This window comes from Entelurus aequoreus, linkage group LG23, assembly GCF_033978785.1.
Source record: "Entelurus aequoreus isolate RoL-2023_Sb linkage group LG23, RoL_Eaeq_v1.1, whole genome shotgun sequence".
NCBI lineage: Eukaryota > Metazoa > Chordata > Actinopteri > Syngnathiformes > Syngnathidae > Entelurus > Entelurus aequoreus.
This window is the reverse complement of record NC_084753.1, coordinates 32538253-32563252: the sequence shown is the minus strand read 5'-3', so window position 1 is coordinate 32563252 and position 25000 is coordinate 32538253. Positions and strand designations below refer to the sequence as shown.

Here is a 25000-nt window from a genome sequence, read left to right as displayed (position 1 = left end):
ATGCTGTGTACGTATCATTCTTTAAAGGTCGAATTTAGAAAATTCTGAAAAAAATGTGTGTATATATATTTTTTTCTTTTCATATAACAATTAATTTTCAAACGATGTTTACATAAATTGATTTTTTAAAATTATGGGAAAATAATACACATATGTATATATATATATATATATTTATATATATATATATATATATATATATATATATATATATATATATATATATATATATATATATATATATATATATATATATATATATATATATATATATATATATATATATGCCCTGTGATGAGATGGCGACTTGTCCAGGGTGTACCCCGCCTTCCGCCCGATTGAAGCTGAGATAGGCTCCAGCATCCCCCGCGACCCCTAACGGGACAAGCGGTAGAAAATGGATGGATGGATGGATATATATATATATATATATATATATATATATATATATATATATATATATATATATATATATATATATATATATATATGCCCTGTGATGAGATGGCGACTTGTCCAGGGTGTACCCCGCCTTCCGCCCGATTAAAGCTGAGATAGGCTCCAGCATCCCCCGCGACCCCTAACGGGACAAGCGGTAGAAAATGGATGGATGGATGGATGGATATATATATATATATATATATATATATATATATATATATATATATATATATATATATATATATATATATATATGTACGTATAAATATGGATGTTTTTTTTTAGGTCATCTCCTGTAACTGTTTTGAAAAAGTTCCATTATAATTATTATATCAAATAATACATTATGAGAATGAGTTATTGATTGAATGTAACTAAAGACAACATGACTACAGCATGACAGATGAGAAAATAATTTTTTAAATTTGTTTTTGCAGCAAATGAGTTTGCCAATTAAAACAAGAGTGTTATTGATTCTGTGGCCACATAAGTGACAGTCTTCCTTCAAAATAAAAACCCAACGTCCCACATACTCTGGTCATATAGCCAACACCCATATAAGTGATAGTCTTCCTTCAAAATAAAAACCCAACGTCCCACATACTCTGGTCATATAGCCAACACCCATATAAGTGATAGTCTTCCTTCAAAATAAAAGCCCAACGTCCCACATAATCTGGTCATATAGTCAACACCCATATAAATGACAGTCTTCCTTCAAAATAAAAGCCAACGTCCCACATCCTCCAGTCATACAGCCAACACCCATATAAGTGACAGTCTTCCTTCAAAATAAAAGCCCCCCGTCCTACATACTCCAGTCATACAGCCAACACCCATCATCTGCTCTTCTCACGACCAAGTACTCCAGGCCGTTTTTCAGCCAGAGTCTGCAAAGCAAGCATGAATATTTCATGTCCACGTCCTCATGTTGTTGTTTGCAGACACATGTTACTTATTCTTACACATCATCACATCTCTGCATCCACCCAACATCATGGCCTCATGTTGTATACGTGTCTTCAAACATCTTCACAACCTCGTCCATTCATTCATTCATTCATTCATTCATTCATTCATTCATGAATAGATAAACACAGCATCGCTTTTTCTTCCTCATGTGTCTAAAAGGAGACACTGAATGACAGGAAACTGAATACTTTTTTAAATGCTGTGCAATATTGACAATATCATGTGCGATACAAGCAGTCTTGCAGCGTGTTTACTTGTGTGTGATATCTTGTGCGGTACAAGCGGTCTGCAGTGTGTTTACTTGTGTGTGATATCATGTGCGATACAAGCAGTCCTGCTGCGTCTTTACTTGTGTGTGATATCATGTGCGGTACAAGCAGTCCTGCAGAGTGTTTACTTGTGTGTGATATCATGTGCGATACAAACAGTCTGCCGCATGTTTACTTGCGTGTGATATCATGTGCGATACAAGCAGACTGCAGCGTGTTTACTTGTGTGTGATATCATGTGCGATACAAGCAGTCCTGCAGAGTGTTTACTCGTGAGTGATATCATGTGCGATACAAGCAGTCCTGCAGCGTGTTTACTCGTGTGTGATATCATGTGCGATACAAGCAGTCCTGCAGAGTGTTTACTTGTGTGTGATATCATGTGCGATACAAACAGTCTGCCGCATGTTTACTTGCGTGTGATATCATGTGCGATACAAGCAGACTGCAGCGTGTTTACTTGTGTGTGATATCATGTGCGATACAAGCAGTCCTGCAGAGTGTTTACTTGTGTGTGATGTCTTGTGCAATACAAGCAGTCCTGCAGCGTGTTTACTTGAGTGTGATATCATGTGCGATACAAGCAGTCCTGCAGAGTGTTTACTTGCGTGTGATATCATGTGCGATACAAGCGGTCTGCAGCGTCTTTACTTGTGTGTGATATCATGTGCGATACAAGCAGTCCTGCAGCGTGTTTACTTGTGTGTGATATCTTGTGCAATACAAGCAGTCCTGCAGAGTGTTTACTTGCGTGTGATATCATGTGCGATACAAGCAGTCCTGCAGAGTGTTTACTTGTGTGTGATATCATGTGCGATACAAACAGTCTGCCGCATGTTTACTTGCGTGTGATATCATGTGCGATACAAGCAGACTGCAGCGTGTTTACTTGTGTGTGATATCATGTGCGATACAAGCAGTCCTGCAGAGTGTTTACTCGTGAGTGATATCATGTGCGATACAAGCAGTCCTGCAGCGTGTTTACTTGTGTGTGATATCATGTGCGATACAAGCAGTCCTGCAGAGTGTTTACTTGTGTGTGATATCATGTGCGATACAAACAGTCTGCCGCATGTTTACTTGCGTGTGATATCATGTGCGATACAAGCAGACTGCAGCGTGTTTACTTGTGTGTGATATCATGTGCGATACAAGCAGTCCTGCAGTGTGTTTACTTGTGTGTGATATCTTGTGCAATACAAGCAGTCCTGCAGCGTGTTTACTTGAGTGTGATATCATGTGCGATACAAGCAGTCCTGCAGAGTGTTTACTTGCGTGTGATATCATGTGCGATACAAGCTGTCTGCAGCGTGGTTACTTGTGTGTGATATCATGTGCGATACAAGCAGTCCTGCTGCGTCTTTACTTGTGTGTGATATCATGTGCGATACAAGCAGTCCGGCAGCGTGTTTACTTGTGTGTGATATTTTGTGCAATACAAGCAGTCCTGCAGAGTGTTTACTTGCGTGTGATATCATGTGCGATACAAGCGGTCTGCAGCGTGTTTACTTGTGTGTGATATCATGTGCGATACAAGCAGTCTTGCTGCGGCTTTACTTGTGTGTGATATCATGTGCGATACAAGCAGTCCGGCAGCGTGTTTACTTGTGTGTGATATCTTGTGCAATACAAGCAGTCCTGCAGAGAGTTTACTTGCGTGTGATATCATGTGCGATACAAGCAGTCCTGCAGAGTGTTTACTCGTGAGTGATATCATGTGCGATACAAGCAGTCCTGCAGTGTGTTTACCCGTGTGTGATATCATGTGCGATACAAGCAGTCCAGCAGAGTTTTTACTCGTGAGTGATATCATGTGCGGTACAAACAGTCCTGCAGTGTGTTTACTTGTGTGATACAAGCAGTCCTGCACAGTGTTTACTTGTGTGTGATATCATGTGCGATACAAGCAGTCCTGCAGCGTCTTTACTTGTGTGTGATATCATGTGCGATACAAGCAGGCCTGCAGAGTGTTTACATGTGTGTGATTTAATGTTCGATGCAGGCAGCCCTGCAGAGTGTTTACTTGTGTGTGTGATATAATGTGCGATACAAACAGTCCTCCAGAGTGTTTACTTGTGAGTGGTATCATGTGCGATACAAGCAGTCCAGGAGAGTGTTTACTTGTTCAAAGCTGGAAAGACAGTTAACATCTAAATGTCCTCCAATAAACACACAATTTATTCTATTTTACTAAAGTCATTTACAAAAGGTAAACATGCTAGGCTATAGGCTACTAGGAACTAGCAGCTACACAACGGCTAAGCACTCAATATCACACAAGCTAGACATAGGTAATAATCATTGAACGATAAAAGGTGACATTTGTCAATATAAACAAGCATCACATAATTGTAGTTGCGTATTACTTACACATACAAAGTCTCCAAGGCAGAAGCGTATTAGAAAGTATCCAGTAACAAACGTGTCCGCATTTTTCAACTTACTGCGTCATGAGTTCAAGAAATTATTGACATTAGGTGTCACCAAAAAAACAATGACCAGTCCACTTCACCTTAAAGACAGCATAAGTCCATTTCAGTAAGTTAATAATAAACATGCTAGTGTTTTTCATAACTACCATTCTTCTCTGTTTGACTCATTTCACTTGAGTTGTTTAGCCTCATAGACGCCCCCTACAGTTGTAAAAAGGAAATGTACTCAGTGGATGCTTTGGTAAAAAAAAAGACAGTAGGGATGGGCGATACTGAACATGTTGGTATCAATCTGATCCAAGTTAATACAGCTCCAATTAAGAACATATTTTCATGTTCAATGCTGACATTGCCAAGAGACAGCATTTCCTTGTTAAAGATGTTGAGGTGTGACGATAATCTCTTAACGTCTCTCATCTGGCAACAGAAATGAGCGGCCACCGCTGCTGCTCACTGCTCCCCTCAAATGCAGAGGGCAATTTCACCACACCTAGTGTGTGTGGGACCATCAGTGGTACTTTAACTTTAACTATAGATGGCACATTTATATTTCACACATTTATATTTCCCACATGTATATTTTACATATTTATACATCACATTATTATATTTCACATATGTATATTTCACATGTTTATATTTCACATATTTATACTTAACATATTTATATTTCACACATTTATATTTCACGTATTTATATTTCACACATGTATATTTTACATAATTATATTTCACATATTTGTATTTCATATATGTACATTTCACATGTTTATATTTCACATATTTATACTCTACATATTTATACTTCACACATATATGTCACATATTTATATTTCACATATGTATATTTTACATATTCATATTTCACATATGTATATTTCCCATGTTTAGATTTCACATATTTATATTTCACATTCATACTTTACATATTTATATTTCACACATTTATATTACACATATTTATATTTCACATATTTTTACTTCACGTATTTATACTTCACATATTAATATTTCACATATTTGTATTTCATATATGTATATTTCACATGTTTATACTTCACATATTTATAGTTCACATATTTATACTCTACATATTTATATTTCACACATATATGTCACATATTTATATTTCACATATGTATATTTTACATATTCATATTTCACATATGTATATTTCCCATGTTTAGATTTCACATATTTATATTTCACATAATCATACTTTACATATTTATATTTCACACATTTATATTACACATATTTATATTTCACATATTTTTACTTCACTTATTTATACTTCACATATTAATATTTCATATATTTGTATTTCATATACAGTATGTATATTTCACATGTTTATACTTCACATATTTATATTTCACACATATATGTCACATATTTATATTTCACATATGTATATTTTACATATTCATATTTCACATATGTATATTTCCCATGTTTAGATTTCACATATTTGTATTTTACATATTCATACTTTACATATTTATATTTCACACATTTATATTACACATTTTTTTATATTTCACATATTAATATTTCACGTATTTATATTTCACATATCTATATTTCATATATATATATTTCACATGTTTATATTTCACATATTTATATTTCACATATTTATACTCTACATATTTATATTCTACACATATATGTCACGTATTTATATTTCACATATGTGTATTTTACATATTCATATTTCACATATAAATAAATGTATATTTCCCATGTTTAGATTTCACATATTTATATTTCACATATTCATACTTTACATATTTATATTTCACACATTTATATTACACATTTTTTTATATTTCACATATTTTTACTTCACATATTTATACTTCATATATTAATATTTCACATATTTATATTTCAATTATTTATATTTTATGAATTTATAGTTCATATATTTATATTTCACGTATTTATATTTCACATACTTATATTTTACATATTTACAACATTGTTAACGTGCGAGGTAAATGTGTTGGAACATAAATAATGTTGGAGACTTTCCAAGTGTAAAACATACACGGAGAATGTCTGCAACTTGTGGACGACAATAAGGAAGACTTTGCTGTAATTATTATTAATGATCACTATTATTAGTGCTAATGAATGAAAAGAGTCATTAGACATCAGAGTATTTTACTGCCATCTCGTGTCTACTTTCAAGTCTGTAAAACCAGTAAAACATCAACACAGTTGGTTTTTCTCCACATTTTGGTTGTGCTTTTTGAGGTAAAGGTTCCCAGGAAGACTTGAAAGTTTCATCATTTGTCAAAGCACAGGTGATTGTGAAAGGATGACTTGATCCTGATGACCACGTCTGATGGCTCCTCCTCTGCCGTGTAGGAAACAAGCCAGCTGTCTGCGTTCCTTCTTGACAACCTGCGTGTCCACAGCCGCTCCGGCACCGAGTCCAGGGACCGGGGCTGCTGGGACCAGGGCCAGTGTGCCGTCTGTGGCACCAAAGTCCACCTCCTGAAACAGGAGGCGGTCCGCGTGGCTCTGAGCCGAGGTCCCACATCCGGCACCATGAGGACTGGACTGGGACCGAGTGCCGTAAAACTCGGGGACCGGTCTGCCTCACAACCACACGGCCTGGACCACAGCCCTCAGAGTCCCAGGACGCCTCGGAGGACCCCGCAAACCCTCAGACGGAGGAGCCCCAAGCAGGACATGGAGGAGCATCATCATCATTATCATCATCGTGGGTCTAACCCTGATGGAGTCACCTTCTACGCGCACCATCAGGTACCTGGTCTTCATCACGCTGACTTAGAAACCATGGACATCTTCATTGATCACTGATCCACTGCCTGTTAGCTGCCTTGCTCAAAAGTACTTCTGCTCATGGAGGAGAATGTGCCTCCTCAGTTAACCCCGCAGAAGACGCTCTTGGGATCCATAGTCGGGGTGAAATATAAATATGTGAAATATAAATATTTGAAGTATAAATAAGTGAAGTACAAATACGTGAAATATAAATATGTGTAATATAAATGTGTGAAATATAAATATGTAAAGTATGAATATGTGAAATATAAATATGTGAAATCTAAACATGTGAAATATACATATGTGAAATATAAATACGTGACATATGTGTGAAATATAACTATGTAAAATATAAATATTTGAAATATAAATACGTGACATATGTGTGAAATATAAATATGTAAAGTATAAATATGTGAAATATAAATATGTGAAATATAAACATGTGAAATATACATATATGAAATATAAATATGTGAAATATAAATATGTAAAATATACTGTACAGGTGTGAATGAATGATGTGTTTTTAACATGTAAAGCGACTTTTGGTACTTAGAAAAGCGCTATATAAATCCCAGGTATTATTATTATTATTATTATACATATGTGAAATATAAATGTGAAATATAAATATGTGAAATATAAATACGTGAAATATAAAGAAGTGAAATATAAATATGTGAAATATAAATATGTGAATTATAAATACGTGAAGTACAAATATGTGAAATATAAATACGTGTAATATAAATGTGTGAAATATAAATATGTAAAGTATGAATATGTGAAATATAAATATGTGAAATATAAACATGTGAAATATACATATGTGAAATATGAATATGTAAAATATACATATGTGAAATATAAATACGTGACATATACTGTATGTGTGAAATATAAATATGTAAAGTATAAATATGTGAAATATAAATATGTGAAATATAAACATGTGAAATATACATATATGAAATATAAATATGTGAAATATAAATATGTAAAATATACATGTGTGGAAAAATAAATGTGTGAAATATAAATATGTAAAGTATAAATATGTGAAATATTAATATGTGAAATATAAACATGTGAAATATACATATATGAAATATAAGTTTGTGAAATATAAATATGTAAAATATACATATGTGAAATACAAATATGTGAAATATAAATGTGTGAAATATAAATATGTAAAGTATAAATATGTGAAATATAATATGTGAAATCTAAACATGTGAAATATAAATATGTAAAATATACATCTGTGAAATATAAATACGTTAAATATAAATATGTGAAGTATAAATATGGCTAATAATATTCATATAACATTTATGACTAATAATGTTTATACAACACTTATGACTAATAATATTCATACAACACTTATGACTAATAATATTCATACAACACTTATGACTAATAATATTCATATAACAACACTTTGTCCGCCGGCAGGCTGCAGAAGATAACAAGTTACGCTGCACTGATCTGGTTCACGCCAGCTCCAAGATGCCTCACCTGTCCAAGGTGGTCGCCATGGCCAACAGTGCCGCCATGTCCTTCCTGGCCAGGTAAATGTCACCTAATAACAACAACAACAATAATAATAACAACAATAATAATAATAAGTAATACAGATGAGAAGAATACTTATGCAATGGTATCTATGGTGGCTTCTTACGTTGTCTGCAGGGCCGCAGAGAAGCTCAACATGACTTTGAGGAAAAAAGGCCAGAATGGTGATGCAGATCCTGCTCGTGTTTCCAAGGCTTTCAGGGACCTGATCCAGAAGAGTCCACCGCCTGTGCCCTCCTGCCTGCTGCAAGCTGCCACCAGAACCAGAGACTCTCCAAATGTTGGCAAGGTGACCTCATTCCTTTATCATGCCTGCTTTTTATATCTTTCTATAGCTAGCGAGCTCGATGTGGCTACTAGCCAGTCGAGGTGCACAAAAAAATTAATTTGCATCCGAATCGTGATTCTAAGTCATACCGATTCTAAATAGAGTAATTATTTAAAAAAAAAACGTATTTATTAGATTAAAATATTTAATGGCAATTAATGGCATTGTTCATTGTTAACTGAGAATTGTCGCGATAATCGCAGAAAGATGTACGTTTTTAATACCATGACTGAACAATTAATTTGCTCAAATTAAATGTTTTTTTTTAACATTATGCCTTTTGAAACAGCCCAACACTAAAATTATATAAACACACGTTAAAAGAGAATTAAAAAAAACCTGCAGGGCTTTGGTGACTTGCCAGAATTGGTACTTTGTAGGAATAAAGAATTTGTATTCCTGCTGTAGGAGCACTTGCATTTAGAGGAGAGGAGCTACACTTCCTTATTTAAGATAGCAAAATCACACATTAAAACCACAAAATGTGGATTGTTCCGATCAGGCTTTGATTGCCAAAGATGTTAAGTGATATTTTTTATACCTGAATAAATGTTTCTGATATTCTGTACTTTACAAGTTAATGGCATTCATATCTCTGCATTAACCTTCTCTACCTACTTATTAATAAAATGTCATATTCAGTCTGCTAAACGATCTGTAATTGCGGACTATCATTCAGAATATGTTATAAAAGAATAAACCATAGTTATGGTAATATTGTGTAGTGAACTTGTCACGGCTGGTTACAACAGGCCTTATGTTGCATTTGTTAGTATTCTTCTGTGTTTATTGTTAGTTCCTGTCCTGTGTACTTATTTTGGTGGCACTTCCTGTTGTGTTGGTGTTTTTTCGTAATCGCTTTACGCCTGCCTTTGAGCACTTTTCCCCTCACCTGATTAGCACTATTTAAAAAAAGTTGAGCTTGCGACACCATTGGTTGGTCGGGACATTATTCTCTATTCTCTGTTCACGGGTGACGATAGACAATCCTTTTCATGCGACGCTCGTACTTTGTTGACGCCATCTGCTCCATGTTTACGAGTAAGTGTTTTTGCCGCGTTCCAGCATTTTGTTCCGTTTCTTTCATAGTCTGGCCGTTCGGAGCACTTCCCTGCTGCTCTTGCTTTTTGTTTTGTCTGTTTAATTGATAAATACCCTTTTTACTGCACGCTGCTACCTCGTTCGTCTGCATCTTTAAAATCACTACAAACTCCGCCGTCTTCCGCTCGAACTGTATTTACCTGACAGTCTCTGGTTGCCATTACACGTGTCCTCAAGCTACAGAACGGGCCGAGGGTCAAAAACATTAATCGCGTGTAAAAAAAGAAGAAGTGGTTTCAGTTCTGTGGTGGAACTAAAGCCTGATTGGAAAGTATCAAACACATTGTTCAACAGGAGAAAGTCGCTAAGCTGTTGGTATACCATTTTTTCCTCGGACCTTGCCCAAAATGTCAGGTTTGATATGGGCCGATAGTTGTTCAGTACTGTGGCATCAAGACTACTCTTCTTTAGGAGAGGATTAGTGACAGCAGTTTTTAAGGTCTTTGGAACTGTTCCGGTCTGAAGTGAGATGTTAACTAGATGAGAAGATTGTGGTAACATCTAGTGGGTAACTCATCAAGGCAGCATGTTGATGGACTCAGACTGTGGAGGATCTCTTCAACTGTTTTGTCAGTGACAGGAGTGAAATGTGGTAACCCTACTTGACATGTTGATGGACTCAGACTGTGGAGGATCTCTTCAACTGTTTTGTCAGTGACAGGAGTGAAATGTGGCAGCTCTACTTGACTCGCTGGCTGCGGAGTCGCTATTTGTTTCCCAGGAATTATTGCATTTTTAATGCCTTGAAATTTATCATGGAAGAATATTGCAAACTCTGATGTAGAAATGAGTTCTACTGGAAGTGAAACTGGAGGGTTTGTTCATCTGTTTACTGTAGCAAACGGGACTAGACAGTTGTTACTACAGTTTGTGATGATTTCAGAAAAATATTTTCCCCTTGTTCTATGCAAAGTCTGGTTGAACACATTTAACTTTTCTTTGTAAATCTCATCATGAGCTTGGAGCTTTGATTTGCGCCATTTCCCTTGGGCTCTGCGGCACTCCCTTTTCTGTTCCCAGACCGAGTCTTTATTTGTTGCCTACTTTGAACCCTTCTAACCTTGACAGGAGCAATGGTGTCCAAAACTGTTATGTACGTGAGGGTTGGAAGGAGACGACACCACGAAGAGCTTAAGGTTACCAGCTTTATTGTAACCTTTGATGATTGTGTGGGATGTGTATGCTACTCTAAATGTTGGTTGCAGGATTAAGTGTAGAATTAACCATGTAAATAATTCAAGAGGATGTTGTACATGCGTGATGGATGAAAAGTTCGTCTGACCAAGAGGGTAGGCACAAGGGAGATCCAGGGACAGGCAGGTGGTCGAAGGCAGGCGGCAAGCAACAATGTCCAAGTCCAAAACGAGTGATCGAGGATTGAGGGAGGCAACTGCAAGGAGAACAAGGGACATCAGTCAACAAGACAAAAAGGGGCAAAAGATAAAAGCAAGGCGAGGACAACGAGAGGGAAGCCAGAGACGTAATGCTTACTACAAGAGTTAACGACGTTCCGGCGTAGGATCAAAGGACTGACTGGATCTTATGCTGTCCTCTTGATTGCTGCAAGGTGCGCAGATGAAAGACAGCCTGCAGCTGCGGCGAAGCGGGGGCGTGGTGCGCACGGCGCGTGCAGGGGCATGTACTGGCATGCTGCCAGATAGAGTGTGGGAACCTGCTGCGGAAGAATCTTGGGTTCGCATCCGCGCCGTGACAGTACCCCCCCTCCTTAGGCGAGGCACCCGACGAGCGTCTGAGGGCCCCCGGGTTGGCGTGGTAGAAGTCCTCCAGAAGAGAGGGGTCGGCAAGGTAGGAGGCCGGCACCCATGATCTGTCCTCCGGTCCGTATCCCTCCCAGTCGACCAGGTATACCAGCCCCCTACCCTGTCGACGGACCCTGAGGATCTTCTTTACCGTCCAAACCGGGTCACCGTCATCCAGGAACCTAGGGGGGTGGGGGGGGGGGGGGTGGGGGGGGTAGGAGTAGGGGGAGATAGAACGCTCTCCGCCACCGGTTTTATTTGGGACACGTGGACCACAGGGTGTCGCTTGACCGAGGGTGGGAGCGCCAATTTAACAGATGCCGGGTTGATTATGGAAATGATGGGGTAGGGACCCACAAAACGGGGAGCTAATTTCTTTGACGGTACCTGAAGGCTGAGGTCCTTGGCGAGCAACATGACAAGTTGTCCCGGCTGATAGGACGGGGTGGGGATGCGATGTTTATTGGCGCTGCGGCACATCCTTTCAGATGCCTTAACCAGTGCCGTACGGGCGGCTCTCCACACCCTCTGACACCTCCGGATGTGAGCCCTGGTTGAAGGTACTGCGATCTCGAGCTCCTGCTGGGAAACATGGGGGGTTGATAGCCCAAAGAGCATTCAAATGGAGACATACCGGTGGCGGAGCTCTTCATGGCGTTGTAGGAGTACTCAACCCAAGGAATAAACTTGCTCCAGGATGTAGGTTGACGTTGTGCGACACATCGGAGCATGGTCTCCAGACTCTGGTTGGCCCTCTCGGCCTGCCCGTTGCTCTGGGGGTGATATCCCGACGTGAGGCTGACCGAGGCCCCGATCCCTTTGCAAAACGCCTTCCATACCTTCGAGGTAAACCGGGGCCCACGGTCAGACACAATGTCCATCGGAATTCCGTGTTGTCTGACGACGTGCAGGGTGAGGAGGTCCGCCGTCTCGGAGGAAGAAGGCAGCTTGCGGAGTGGAACGAAGTGGGCTGCTTTGGAGAAACGGTCGACGATGGTGAGTGTGGTGTTGTTACCTCTTGAGACGGGAAACCCCGTAACGAAGTCCAAAGCGATATGTGACCACGGACGAGCAGGGATCGGCAGAGGATGAAGGAGGCCAGCTGGAGATCGATGTGACGGCTTACTGCGAACACAAGCGGTACAGGCGGCGATGAACTCACGTGTGTCGGCGGCCATGGATGGCCACCAAAACCTTCTTCGAATGAAGGACAGGGTCCTTTGGAACCCTGGATGGCAGGAAAACAAACTGGAATGCGCCCAATCCAGAACCTGGGATCGAAGTTCGCGATGAACAAACAATTTTCCGGGTGGTCCGCCCCTAGGTCCTGGACGAGAGTGAAGGGCGCCCTTAACCAAATCCTCCACCTTCCAGGATATCATCCCCACTATACGAGTCGGAGGAAGGATGGCCTCGGGGGTTGATGGGTGGATGATCTCTGCCATGTGCACCCTAGAAAGTGCGTCCGCCTTCTGATTCTTGGAACCGGGTCTGTAAGATAGAATGTAGTCGAAACGGGAGAAAAATTGCTGCCATCTAGCCTGACGGTTGTTGATCCTCCGAGCTGACCAGATGGCGAGAAGGTTACTGTGATCTGTCAGGATCTGGAACTGGTGCTTTTCCCCCTCAAGCCAGTGTCTCCACTCGGATAAGGCCTCATGGACAGCCAGTAGCTCTCTGTTGCCAGCGTCGTAGTTAAGTTCTGCTGGAGAGAGTCGTCTGGAGAAAAACGCACATGGGTGGAGAAGGTTATCGATCTTAGAACGCTGCGAAAGTATGGCCCCTATCCCAGAGTCCGAAGCGTCCACCTCGACCAAAAAAGGACAGTCCCAATCAGGGTGGACGAGGACGGGAGCAGAGACAAAACTGGTCTTGCGGCCTCTAAAGCACTGTCGGCCTCAAGGGACCACACAAAGTTAATTTTGGACGAGGTGAGAGCGTTTAAGGGTGCAGCAATTCGACTAAAGTTTCGAATGAATCTCCTGTAGAAGCCTGCGAATCCCAAGAATCTTCTGAGTTCCGTCCTAGATGCAGGTTGTGGCCAATCCAACATGGCCTTGACCTTCTCGGGATCGGCCTTGACATGGCCCCTTTCGACGATAAAGCCAAGAAAATCCACTGAAGAAGCGTGAAAACGACACTTCTCTGCCTTGACGAAAAGCCTGTTCTCAAGGAGCCGCTGGAGGACGAGACGAACATGCTGCTGGTGCTCCTGTGGATTGCGAGAAAAAATTAGGATGTCGTCTAAGTAGACCACGACAAACTGGTCCAACATGTCTCGGAGGATGTCATTGACCAACATCTGAAACACAGCAGGAGCATTGGTAAGGCCGAAGGGCATGACCTTGTACTCAAAGTGGCCAAGGTGTGTATTGAAGGTCGTCTTCCATTCTTCACCCTTCTTGATCCGGACCAGGTGGTAAGCATTTCGGAGGTCCAGCTTGGTGAAGATGGTTGCTGGGGCCAGAGGTTCGAAAGAGGAGTTGAGCAAAGGTAGCGGGTATTTGTTCTTTATGGTTATGTTATTGAGATGTCGGTAGTCAATGCATGGCCTCAACGATCCGTCCTTCTTGGTCACGAAGAAGAATCCAGCTGCCACAGGAGATGGAGACGGGGTGATGATTCCGGATGCCAGTGATTCCGTGATATATTCCTTCATGGCCTCCTTTTCGGGAAGGGACAGGTTGTACAGGCGGCTGGAAGGTAGGGAAGCACCGGGGAGCAGCTCGATGGCGCAGTCATATGGTCTGTGAGGAGGAAGAGATTGAGCTCGTTCCTTACTGAAGACCTCCGCTAGGTCGTGGTAGCATTCCGGGATGGAAGCTAAGTCAGCCTGGTGCTTGTTGGTCCTAAAGGGTCTGCTGGGGCCGGAGGCTGCTTTAAGGCAGTTTGCGTGGCAGAGGGTGCTCCATGCCATGATCCTTCCGGAAGTCCAGGAGACATGTGGGTCGTGCTGTCTCAGCCATGCTCTTCCCAGAACCACCGGAGCGACGGGGGCCTCCAATACCCAGAAGCGAATAGTTTCGATATGGTTCCCCGATAAGGTGAGTAGTAGAGGCTCCGTGCGGTATTTAATGGGACCCAACGGACGTCCATCCAAGGCTTGGGCTGGAAGGTCCTTGTCAAGAGACACCAAGGGAATCCCGTTCTGTTGGGCGAACCCGTAGTCCATCAGGCTATCGTCAGCCCCAGAGTCCAAGTATGCCTTTACTGCCACCCTTCTATTGTTCCATGTTAAAGAGGCGGAAAATAGGATGCTTGGGTTCCCTTGTTCCTGGGGGAATGTCGTGTGGCTTACCAGGATCCCCACCTTGCTGTTGCACCCGGTCTCTAGGTTGGGAGGGGCAGTTGCGGATAATGTGTCCCGCCTCACCGCAGTAGAGGCAGAGATGCTGCCTCAGTCTTCTTTCCCTCTCCCCTGTCTCCAAACGGGTTCTTCCCACTTGCATGGCCTCGGGTGCTGACATCGCTCCCTGACAAGGAGGAGATCTTTCTCCGTAAGACTGGAAAACAGGGGTCGCTCGCGCTGCAGGAGGTCTCCTAGCGACTGCACGAGGTCTCCTAGCGACTGCACGGGCTCTCTCGGTTGATCGCTCCAAAAGTCTCTGGTCGTATCGCAGTGCCAAGTCAATGAGGGCTCCACAGGAGGTTGGTCTGTCCCTTAACAAACCGTCCTTGATCTCCTCGGAGAGTCCTCGACGAAACGCACTCTGGAGGGCCCTGTCGTTCCAGCCGCTGTCTGCCGCAGTGGTCCGGAACTCCAGGGTGTAAGCTGCCACCGAGCGAGTTCCTTGCTGGATGGTGTGCAAGCGTCCTGCGGCATCCCCCCCATCCTTGGGGTGGTCGAATACGGCCAAAAATTTGGACCGGAAGACTGAGTAGTCGGTGCCGAGACCTAGTGACTTGTCCAAAGCTGCAGTAGCCCATTTGAGCGCAGGTCCGGCAAGCAGCGAAAAAACAAATGCAATTTTGGCCCCATCGGTAGTGTAGCGCGAGGGTTGGTGCAAAAAAATTAACTCATATTGCACCAAAAAACCCCTACAGAGCTCAAAATCACCCTCAAAAAACCTAGGGCTAGCAATCTTGGGCTCCCGGCTAAGGGAAGTGCTACCGGAGCTAGTAGCTGGTGTAGCATGCTGTCCTGTTACCAAGTCTTGCACTGGCCTGTGGCCTAGCTGGTCCAATTTAGTATATAACTTGGTGAAAGTTTTCTCAAAATTGTCCTCTAATGCCTCAAAACGAGTCTGGTGCGTCTTAAGGACTGAGCACATTACCTCCAAGTCCGGACTTCGTGGGATCCGAGCCTGGGGAGCGAGACTAGGCTGGGGGGTGTCGTCTGGTTCCGACATGGTTGGCCGGAACGTACTGTTATGTACGTGAGGGTTGGAAGGAGACGACACCACAAAGAGCTTAAGGTTACCAGCTTTATTGTAACCTTTGATGATTGTGTGGGATGTGTATGCTACTCTAAATGTTGGTTGCAGGATTAAGTGTAGAATTAACCATGTAAATAATTCAAGAGGATGTTGTACATGCGTGATGGATGGTAGGCACAAGGGTGATCCAGGGACAGGCAGGTGGTCGAAGGCAGGCGGCAAGCAACAATGTCCAAGTCCAAAACGAGTGATCGAGGATTGAGGGAGGCAACTGCAAGGAGAACAAGGGACATCAGTCAACAAGACAAAAAGGGGCAAAAGACAAAAGCAAGGCGAGGACAACGAGAGGGATGCCAGAGACGTAATGCTTACTACAAGCGTTAACGACGTTCCGGCGTAGGATCAAAGGACTGACTGGATCTTATGCTGTTCTCTTGATTGCTGCCAGGTGCGCAGATAAAAGACAGCCTGCAGCTGCGGCGAAGCGTGGGCGTGGTGCGCACGGCGCGTGCAGGGGCGTGTACTGGCATGCTGCCAGATAGAGTGTGGGAACCTGCTGCGGAAGAATCTTGGGTTCGCATCCGCGCCGTGACAAAAACACCTTCAACACTTGATGCACACGAGTACAACAGGTCATCAACATTAGCATACGGGGTGTTTTCAAACCTAATCATTTCCACAAACTGTGTCCGTATGCTATCATTTAGGAGTCTTCCCCTAACAGCCACAGACCCAACTGCTGGTTTAAATAGCTAATATTTACTTTGCATTTGTGCATATTGGAGAAGCTCCAGTTTGAAAGTATGATGGATCCTAAGAGTACACGTGGATCACAAGAAGCCTTCCAGACCACAAATGCTATTTTGTAAGTCTTCTGACCGCCATATTGAATTGTAAAAACATCCCGGTCCATTTACAGCAGATCCTGTATCGCCCCCACCCCCTCCTCAATGATGCAATATTAGGTGACGCTAATGCCTCCATGTTGTTCTCTCCTTCCTCATCCTTTACTCCGCAGGGAGCAGTGGGCTCCATCAATACCACCTTTCCTTGTCTTATAGCTTCAGTCTACAGTTACACAGTTACACAGTTAAAGAGTTACAGAGTTACAGCGTTACAGAGTTAAAGATTTACAGAGTCAGAGAGTTACAGAGTTATAGTTACAGAGTTGCAGTTACAGAGTTACAGAGTAACAGAGTTACAGTTGAATAGTTACAAAGTTACACTTGCAGAGTTGTAGAGTTACAGAGTCACAGTTACAGAGTTGCACCGCTACAGGGTCAAAGAGTTACAGTGTTACAGTTACAGAGTAACAGTTACAGTTAGATAGGTACAGTTAAAAAGTTACAAAGGTACAGTTACAGAGTTAAAAAGTTACAGAGTTAAAGAGTTACAGAGTTAAAGACTTACAGAGTTACAACGTTAAAAAGTTGCACAGTTACTATTACACAGTTACAGAGTTACACAGTTACAGAGTTACACAGTTACAGAGTTACACAGTTACTTACAGAGTTACACAGTTAAAGAGTTACACAGTTACAGGGTTACAGAGTTAGAGTTACAGAGTTAGAGTTACAGAGTTAAAGAATTACAGAGTTACAGGTACAGAGTTACATACCTACAGAGTTACAGTTACAGAGTTACAGAGTCACAGAGTTAAAGAGTTGCAGTTACAGTTACAATACCAGAGTTACAGAGTTAAAGTTACAGAGTTAGAGTTGCAGAATTACAGAGTTAGAGTTACAGAGTTACAGAGTCACGGAGTTAAAGAGTTCCAGTTAAAGAGTTCCAGTTCCAGAGTTACAGAGTCACAGAGTTAAAGAGTTGCAGTTACAGAGTTACAGAGTCACAGAGTTAAAGAGTTGCAGTTACAGAGTTACAGAGTCACAGAGTTAAAGAGTTGCAGTTACAGAGTTACAGAGTTACAGAGTTACAGTTGAAGAATTACAGAGTTAGAGTTACAGAGCACATTTTGGTATTGCTACGATACTGACACTAGTCGTGCCAATACTGTAACTGTTTCACAATCTTTGAATGATTTTGTGATGTTTGTCTTTCATTTGTTGATCCAGATTATAACCTTAATAAATTGATGAGTAAAAATAAATAAATAAATTCATAAATAACCATTATTTTTGCAATACTAATATAACAATATTTAACAAATACATTAAATAAAATATAATATATAAAATGAAATAAGATAATTATTCATATTTTTATTTATAACAATCATTAAATAATAACAATAATAATAATAATAATATTTAATAAATACAGTCAATTAAATAAATAAATGATAAGTGATAAATGGGTTGTACTTGTATAGCGCTTTTCTACCTTCAAGGTACTCAAAGCGCTTTGACAGTATTTCCACATTCACCCATTCACACACACATTCACACACTGATGGCGGGAGCTGCCATGCAAGGCGCTAACCAGCAGCCATCAGGAGCAAGGGTGAAGTGTCTTGCCCAAGGACACAACGGACGTGACTAGGATGGTAGAAGGTGGGGATTGAACCCCAGTAACCAGCAACCCTCCGATTGCTGGCACGGCCACTTTACCAACTTCGCCACGCCGTCCCCAATAGAATATATTACATAAAATAAAATATTTAATCATATGTTTATTTTAGTTATTTATTAATACAATCCTCATATAATAATTATGATAATAATATAAATAATAATAATAATTGAAAAAAGACTGATAAATACAATGAGTATGTGAAGCCCTTTGAGGCAGTTGTGACAAAGGGCTGTATAAATACAATATGATTGATTGCTTAAAAACTACAATAGATGCAAAAATATAAGACAAAGTATAAATATCAACAAAATAACGGACAGCCAATCAACATCCCGACTCAATGTAAAATCCGATATGAAATGTCACAGCTCAGCAGAACTTTTGTTTCAAACTGTTGCTTTAAACATGTTGATTATCTGGGAGGCTGACACAGGCAATTCACTTATACACGCACCATCTTGACTCCCAGTTTCAACATTTGGTTCTTCTTAAAAGTGCATTAAATTACTTTGGACTTTCTGCAACCATTGGCCTTCCCAATGTAAAGCGAGTGGAGACAATTTGGAGATAGCACTATCGCAATATCAGAGAAGTGCTGCTTTGACTTTTTGTCTTGTTGTTAAACTTGCAGGTGAACTTCTTTTTGGACATTTTTGCAGCCGAATACGCCAAATTCATATAACATGACATAAACCAACGTATGACTCAGAGTCATATAACTTGGTTTGTTGCGCAACAGCTATAAAGGCCTACTGAAATGAATTTTTATTTATTTAAACGGGGATAGCAGGTCCATTCTATGTGTCATACTTGATCATTTCGCGATATTGCCATATTTTTGCTGAAAGGATTTAGTAGAGAACAACGACGATAAAGTTCGCAACTTTTGGTCGCTGATAAAAAAAAGCCTTGCCTGTACCGGAAGTAGCGTGACGTCACAGGAGGAAGGATTCCTCACAATTCCCCGTTGTTTACAATGGAGCGAGAGAGATTCGGACCGAGAAAGTGACGATTACCCCATTAATTTCAGCGAAGATGAAAGATTCGTGGATGAGGAACGTGAGAGTGAAGGACTAGAGAGGCAGTGCAGGGTGTATCTTTTTTCGCTCTGACCGTAACTTAGGTACAAGGTCTCATTAAATTCCAAACACTCTCCTTTTTCTATTGTGGATCACGGATTTGTATTTTAAACCACCTCGGATACTATATCCTCTTGAAAATGAGAGTCGAGAACGCGAGATGGACATTCACAGTGACTTTTATCTCCACGACAATACATCGGCGAAGCTCTTTAGCTACTGAGCTAACGTGATAGCATCTGGCTCAAATGCAGATAGAAACAAAATAAATAAACCCCTGACTGGAAGGATAGACAGAAGATCAACAATACTATTAAACCATGGACATGTAACTACACGGTTAATAATTCTCAGCCTGGCAAAGCTTAACAATGTTGTTGCTAACGACGCTGAAGCTAACTTAACAACTTAGCAACCGGACCTCACAGAGCTATGATAAAAACATTAGCGCTCCACCTACGCCAGCCAGCCCTCATCTGCTCATCAACACCCGTGCTCACCTGCGTTCCAGCGATCGACGGCGCGACGAAGGACTTCACCCGATCACAGATGCGGTTGGCGGCTAGCATCGGCTAGCGCGTCTGCTATCCAAGTAAGTCCTCCTTGTTGTGTTGCTACAGCCAGCCGCTAATACACCGATCCCACCTACAACTTTCTTCTTTGCAGTCTCCATTGTTCATGAAACAAATTGCAAAAGATTCACCAACACAGATGTCCAGAATACTGTGGAATTGTTCGATGAAAACAGAGCAGTTTGTATGGTGACACATTGGGTACGAATACTTCCGTTGCCGTCGTGACGTCACGCGCATACGTCATCATACATAGACGTTTCCGTTTGCCAGGACAATTTAAAATTGCACTTTATAAGTTAACCCGGCCGTATTGGCATGTGTTGCAATGTTAAGATTTCATCATTGATATATAAACTATCAGACTGCGTGGTCGGTAGTAGTGGCTTTCAGTAGGCCTTTAAGGTATAATGCAATCGGTGCTCATGTTATCGTAGAATGATAGGCTGAACAGCTATGAGATATGATGCAATCGCTGCTCATGTTAATGACCAAACCGTAACTTAGAATGTTTGCTGAACAATTATAAGGTATGATGCAATTGCCACTTATTAAGTAAAGATGTGACATCACATCCATGGTTCTCGCCCGGAAAAGGGTGGAGTGCCATCTCCGGGTTGGGGAGGAGATCTTGCCCCAAGTGGAGGAGTTCAAGTACCTCGGAGTCTTGTTCACGAGTGAGGGAAGAGCGGATCGTGAGATCGACAGGCGGATCGGTGCGGCGTCTTCAGTAATGCGGGCGCTGTATCGGTCCGTTGTGGTGAAGAAGGAGCTGAGCCGCAAGGCAAAGCTCTCAATTTACCGGTCGATCTACGTTCCCATCCTCACCTATGGTCATGAGCTTTGGGTTATGACCGAAAGGACAAGATCACGGGTACAAGCGGCCGAAGTGAGTTTCCTCCGCCGGGTGGCGGGGCTCTCCCTTAGAGATAGGGTGAGAAGCTCTGTCATCCGGGAGGAGCTCAAAGTAAAGCCACTGCTCCTCCACATCGAGAGGAGCCAGATGAGGTGGTTCGGGCATCTGGTCAGGATGCCACCCGAACGCCTCCCTAGAGTGGTAGGAGGCCACGGGAAAGACCCAGGACACGTTGGGAAGACTATCTCTCCCGGCTGGCCTGGGAACGCCTCGGGATCCCCCGGGAAGAGCTAGACGAAGTGGCTGGGGAGAGGGAAGTCTGGGCTGGGGAGAGGGAAGTCTGGGCTTCCCTGCTTAGGCTGCTGCCCCCGCGACCCGACCTCGGATAAGCGGAAGAAGATGGATGGATGGATGGATGGTGACATCACAGATGCAAAAATTCAATATACTACACATATTGCAGGGTTCTGTGAAAGCCCAAAAACAAATGGAGTTTTCTTTTTATAATTTGACAGACAATTTAAATACTTATTATTTTGAGGGATTTTGTGTTCTGTCTGTGCTCAAGGCAGGCTTATAGTTTATAGGAAAAACGTGACAACTCATTAATTTGGGTTAAGGTTCTCTCTCTCCCTCTCTCTCTCTCTATATATATATATATATATATTGATCTCTATCTATCACTTTCTCAATCTCTTGTTCTCTCTATCATCTGTCGCTGTCTTTATCTCGCTCTCTATCAATCTCGCTCACTGTCTGTCTATCTCTGTTGCTCTCTATCTGTACAGCTTCATATATATCTTAGAGATAAGCAAAACCGTAGTGAGTAGTGCCTTGTTTTAATTCTGCACGATGACATTTGATCCAGAGAGTTTTCTAGAAACATTTTCCTAGATAATTGTACAGGCTATGAAATGAAAAGAATGAAGCGCAATGAAAAAGACTTTGCCCAGATTGCAGTGGACTACAAATATGGCTGCCATGAACCCATAATGCATAGCTGCCACTCTTAAGTGTTAATTTTTGGTTAATCTCAGGTTTGATTCTGTGTTTTTTTCATGACAAAATATGTAGTTGTTGTGTGAATGCTCCAAAACATTCACACATGTGGTTTTCTACACCAAAATTCATCTATTTATTCAACTACTTATCATTCTTGCTCTACCTTCCACATTTTTTCACCCGATTCAAACCGTTCCAACTTCAAACTGTTCAGCCTATTTGGGAATTACCAGATTTCCCAGAATTCCAGGTTTTCTGGGACATTTTTCCCCATTCAAAATGAATTGGCCGTTTTTCAAACTTTCACCATTTACACATTTTTCAACCTGTTCAAACCATTCTACCTTCAACTAGGGATGTCCGATAATATCGGCCTGCCGATATTATCGGCCGATATATGCGTTAAAATGTAACATCGGAAATTATCGGTATCGTTTTTTTTTAATTATCGGTATCGTTTTTTTAGTTTTTATTTTTTATTAAATCAACATAAAAAACACAAGATACACTTACAATTAGTGCACCAACCCAAAAAACCTCCCTCCCCCATTTACACTCATTCACACAAAAGGGTTGTTTCTTTCTGTTATTAATATTCTGGTTCCTACATTATATATCAATATATATCAATACAGTCTGCAAGGGATACAGTCCGTAAGCACACATGATTGTGCGTGCTGCTGGTCCACTAATAGTACTAACCTTTAACAGTTAATTTTACTCATTTTCATTCATTACTAGTTTCTATGTAACTGTTTTTATATTGTTTTACTTTCTTTTTTATTCAAGAAAATGTTTTTAATTTATTTATCTTATTTTACTAATTTTTTTAAAAAGTACCTTATCTTCACCATACCTGGTTGTCCAAATTAGGCATAATAATGTGTTAATTCCACGACTGCATATATCGGTTGATATCGGTATCGGTAATTAAAGAGTTGGACAATATCGGAATATCGGATATCGGCAAAAAGCCATTATCGGACATCCCTACCTTCAACACATTCCACCATTCTGGAAATTCACACTACCATTTTTCCAACTTCAAAACAATTCCAGGATTTTCCAGAAACCTGCTTTTCCAAAGCCCTATTTCCACCCTTTTTTCTAACGACTAATCCTTCCACATTTTTCTCAACGCATTTCAACCGTTCCACCGTCAAAACATTCCTCTTAATAAGGACAAAAAAAACCCAACGTTTCTTTTTTGAACTGGAAAAATTCACGGTTTTCCCGAAATTCCAGGAATTCCGTAATACCATTTCTCAATTCAACGTGTTACTACTTCAACATTTCTCGACCGATTTGAAACATTTGAACACCAACCCTTTCAACTTATTTAGACCATTCAAGTTTTTAAAAAAAATTCCCGCTTTTCCCGAAATTCCCCATTTTTTCTGAAATTCCCATTGAAATCAACGGGACATTCTTCAAAGTTCAACAATTCCCACATTCTCCAACCCATTCAAACCACATTTAACTCATCCTGGACATTTAAACTACCATTTTTCCACATTCAACAAATTTCCAGGAATTCCTGTTTTTTTTTTTTTAAACCCTATTTCCAACCTTTTTCGTTTGACTATTCCCTTTCCTTTTTTCATCCCCTTTCAACTGTTCCACTGTCAAACATTTTTCTTAGTCAGGAACTAGAAACATTCCCGGGTTTCCCGAAATTCCAGGAATTTCTCATATTAAAAACTGTTACTAATTCAACATTTCTTAACCGATTTAAACAATTCCAACACCAACCAGTTCAGCTCATTCAGGACATTCATGCTCCTAATTTTTCCCAAAATTCCCAAACTTCCAGGAAGTTCCCATTGAAATGAATGGGACATTTTTCCAAGTTGCACAATTCCCACATTTTTCAACCTATTCAAACCATTCCAACATCAACACATTCCACTCATCCTGGACATTCAAACTAAAAGTTTTCCAAGTTCCAAACCAAATTCCGTTTTTACTGGAAATTCAAACTCTTCAACATTCAAACCATTTCAATGTTTAAAGGATTTCAACATTTAAACCATTTCTACATTCATCCTACATTCCATTAGCATTTCAGTTCAGCGTCAGCTCTTCAACGTTCAAACCATTCCAACATTCAAACTATTCTTACATTCATACTACATTCTGTCAGCATTTCACTTCAACTTCAGCATTGGAGCATTCACACACAATTCCTTCAGGATTTGCCTCTGCTAGTATATGGTATTATTGGTGTGGATATTATATGGTATTAGTGGTGTAGTTATTATATGGTATTATTGGTGTGAATATTATATGGTATTATTGCTGTGAATATTATATGGTATTAGTGGTGTAGTTATTATATGGTATTATTGGTGTGGATATTATATGGTATTATTGGTGTGGATATTATATGGTATTATTGGTGTGAATATTATATGGTATTATTGGTGTGGATATTATATGGCATTATTGGTATAATATGATATTATGGATGTTTGGATGCATTACAGATAACACGTCAGCACTTAAGGCCTCTGCGTGCTAAATGATATGCGTGCCAGAGTAGAGGAAAAAACCATCTGTGCTTGTTTAAGTGTCCCTTGAATTATTGAAGCCTCATAAATGTAGCTGGCAACACTTTCTGCATCCATGATCACAATTATGATCATGCAACACACTTTCAAATAATGATGATGTCATCCTGACATTTAAAAAGTCTTACATCCGCACGATGAAAGATTTAATATAGCGATAGTACCTTACCTTCATCCATCCACCCTTATCACAATAAGAGCATGTGAACCTTAGCATGTTACCTCATTTAACCTCTATCCACCCTCTTCACAATAAGAGCATGCAAACCTTAGTATGCTACCTTCTTTCCCTGCATCCACCCTCTTCACAATAAGAGCATGTGA

General features: G+C 40.8%; 1 protein-coding gene across 2 annotated transcripts in view; it reads left to right on the top strand.

The window, feature by feature from the left end:
• The window catches only part of LOC133640371 (kinesin-like protein KIF26B), a 71384-nt gene that overhangs the window by 6955 nt on the left and 39429 nt on the right, over window positions 1-25000 (top strand). For both annotated transcript variants that reach the window (XM_062033755.1, XM_062033754.1), the window contains exons 3-5: window positions 6491-6892; window positions 8381-8496; window positions 8618-8789. In XM_062033755.1, coding sequence (XP_061889739.1) covers window positions 6491-6892; window positions 8381-8496; window positions 8618-8789 — 690 coding nt within the window. The remainder of the gene's footprint in view (window positions 1-6490; window positions 6893-8380; window positions 8497-8617; window positions 8790-25000) is intronic.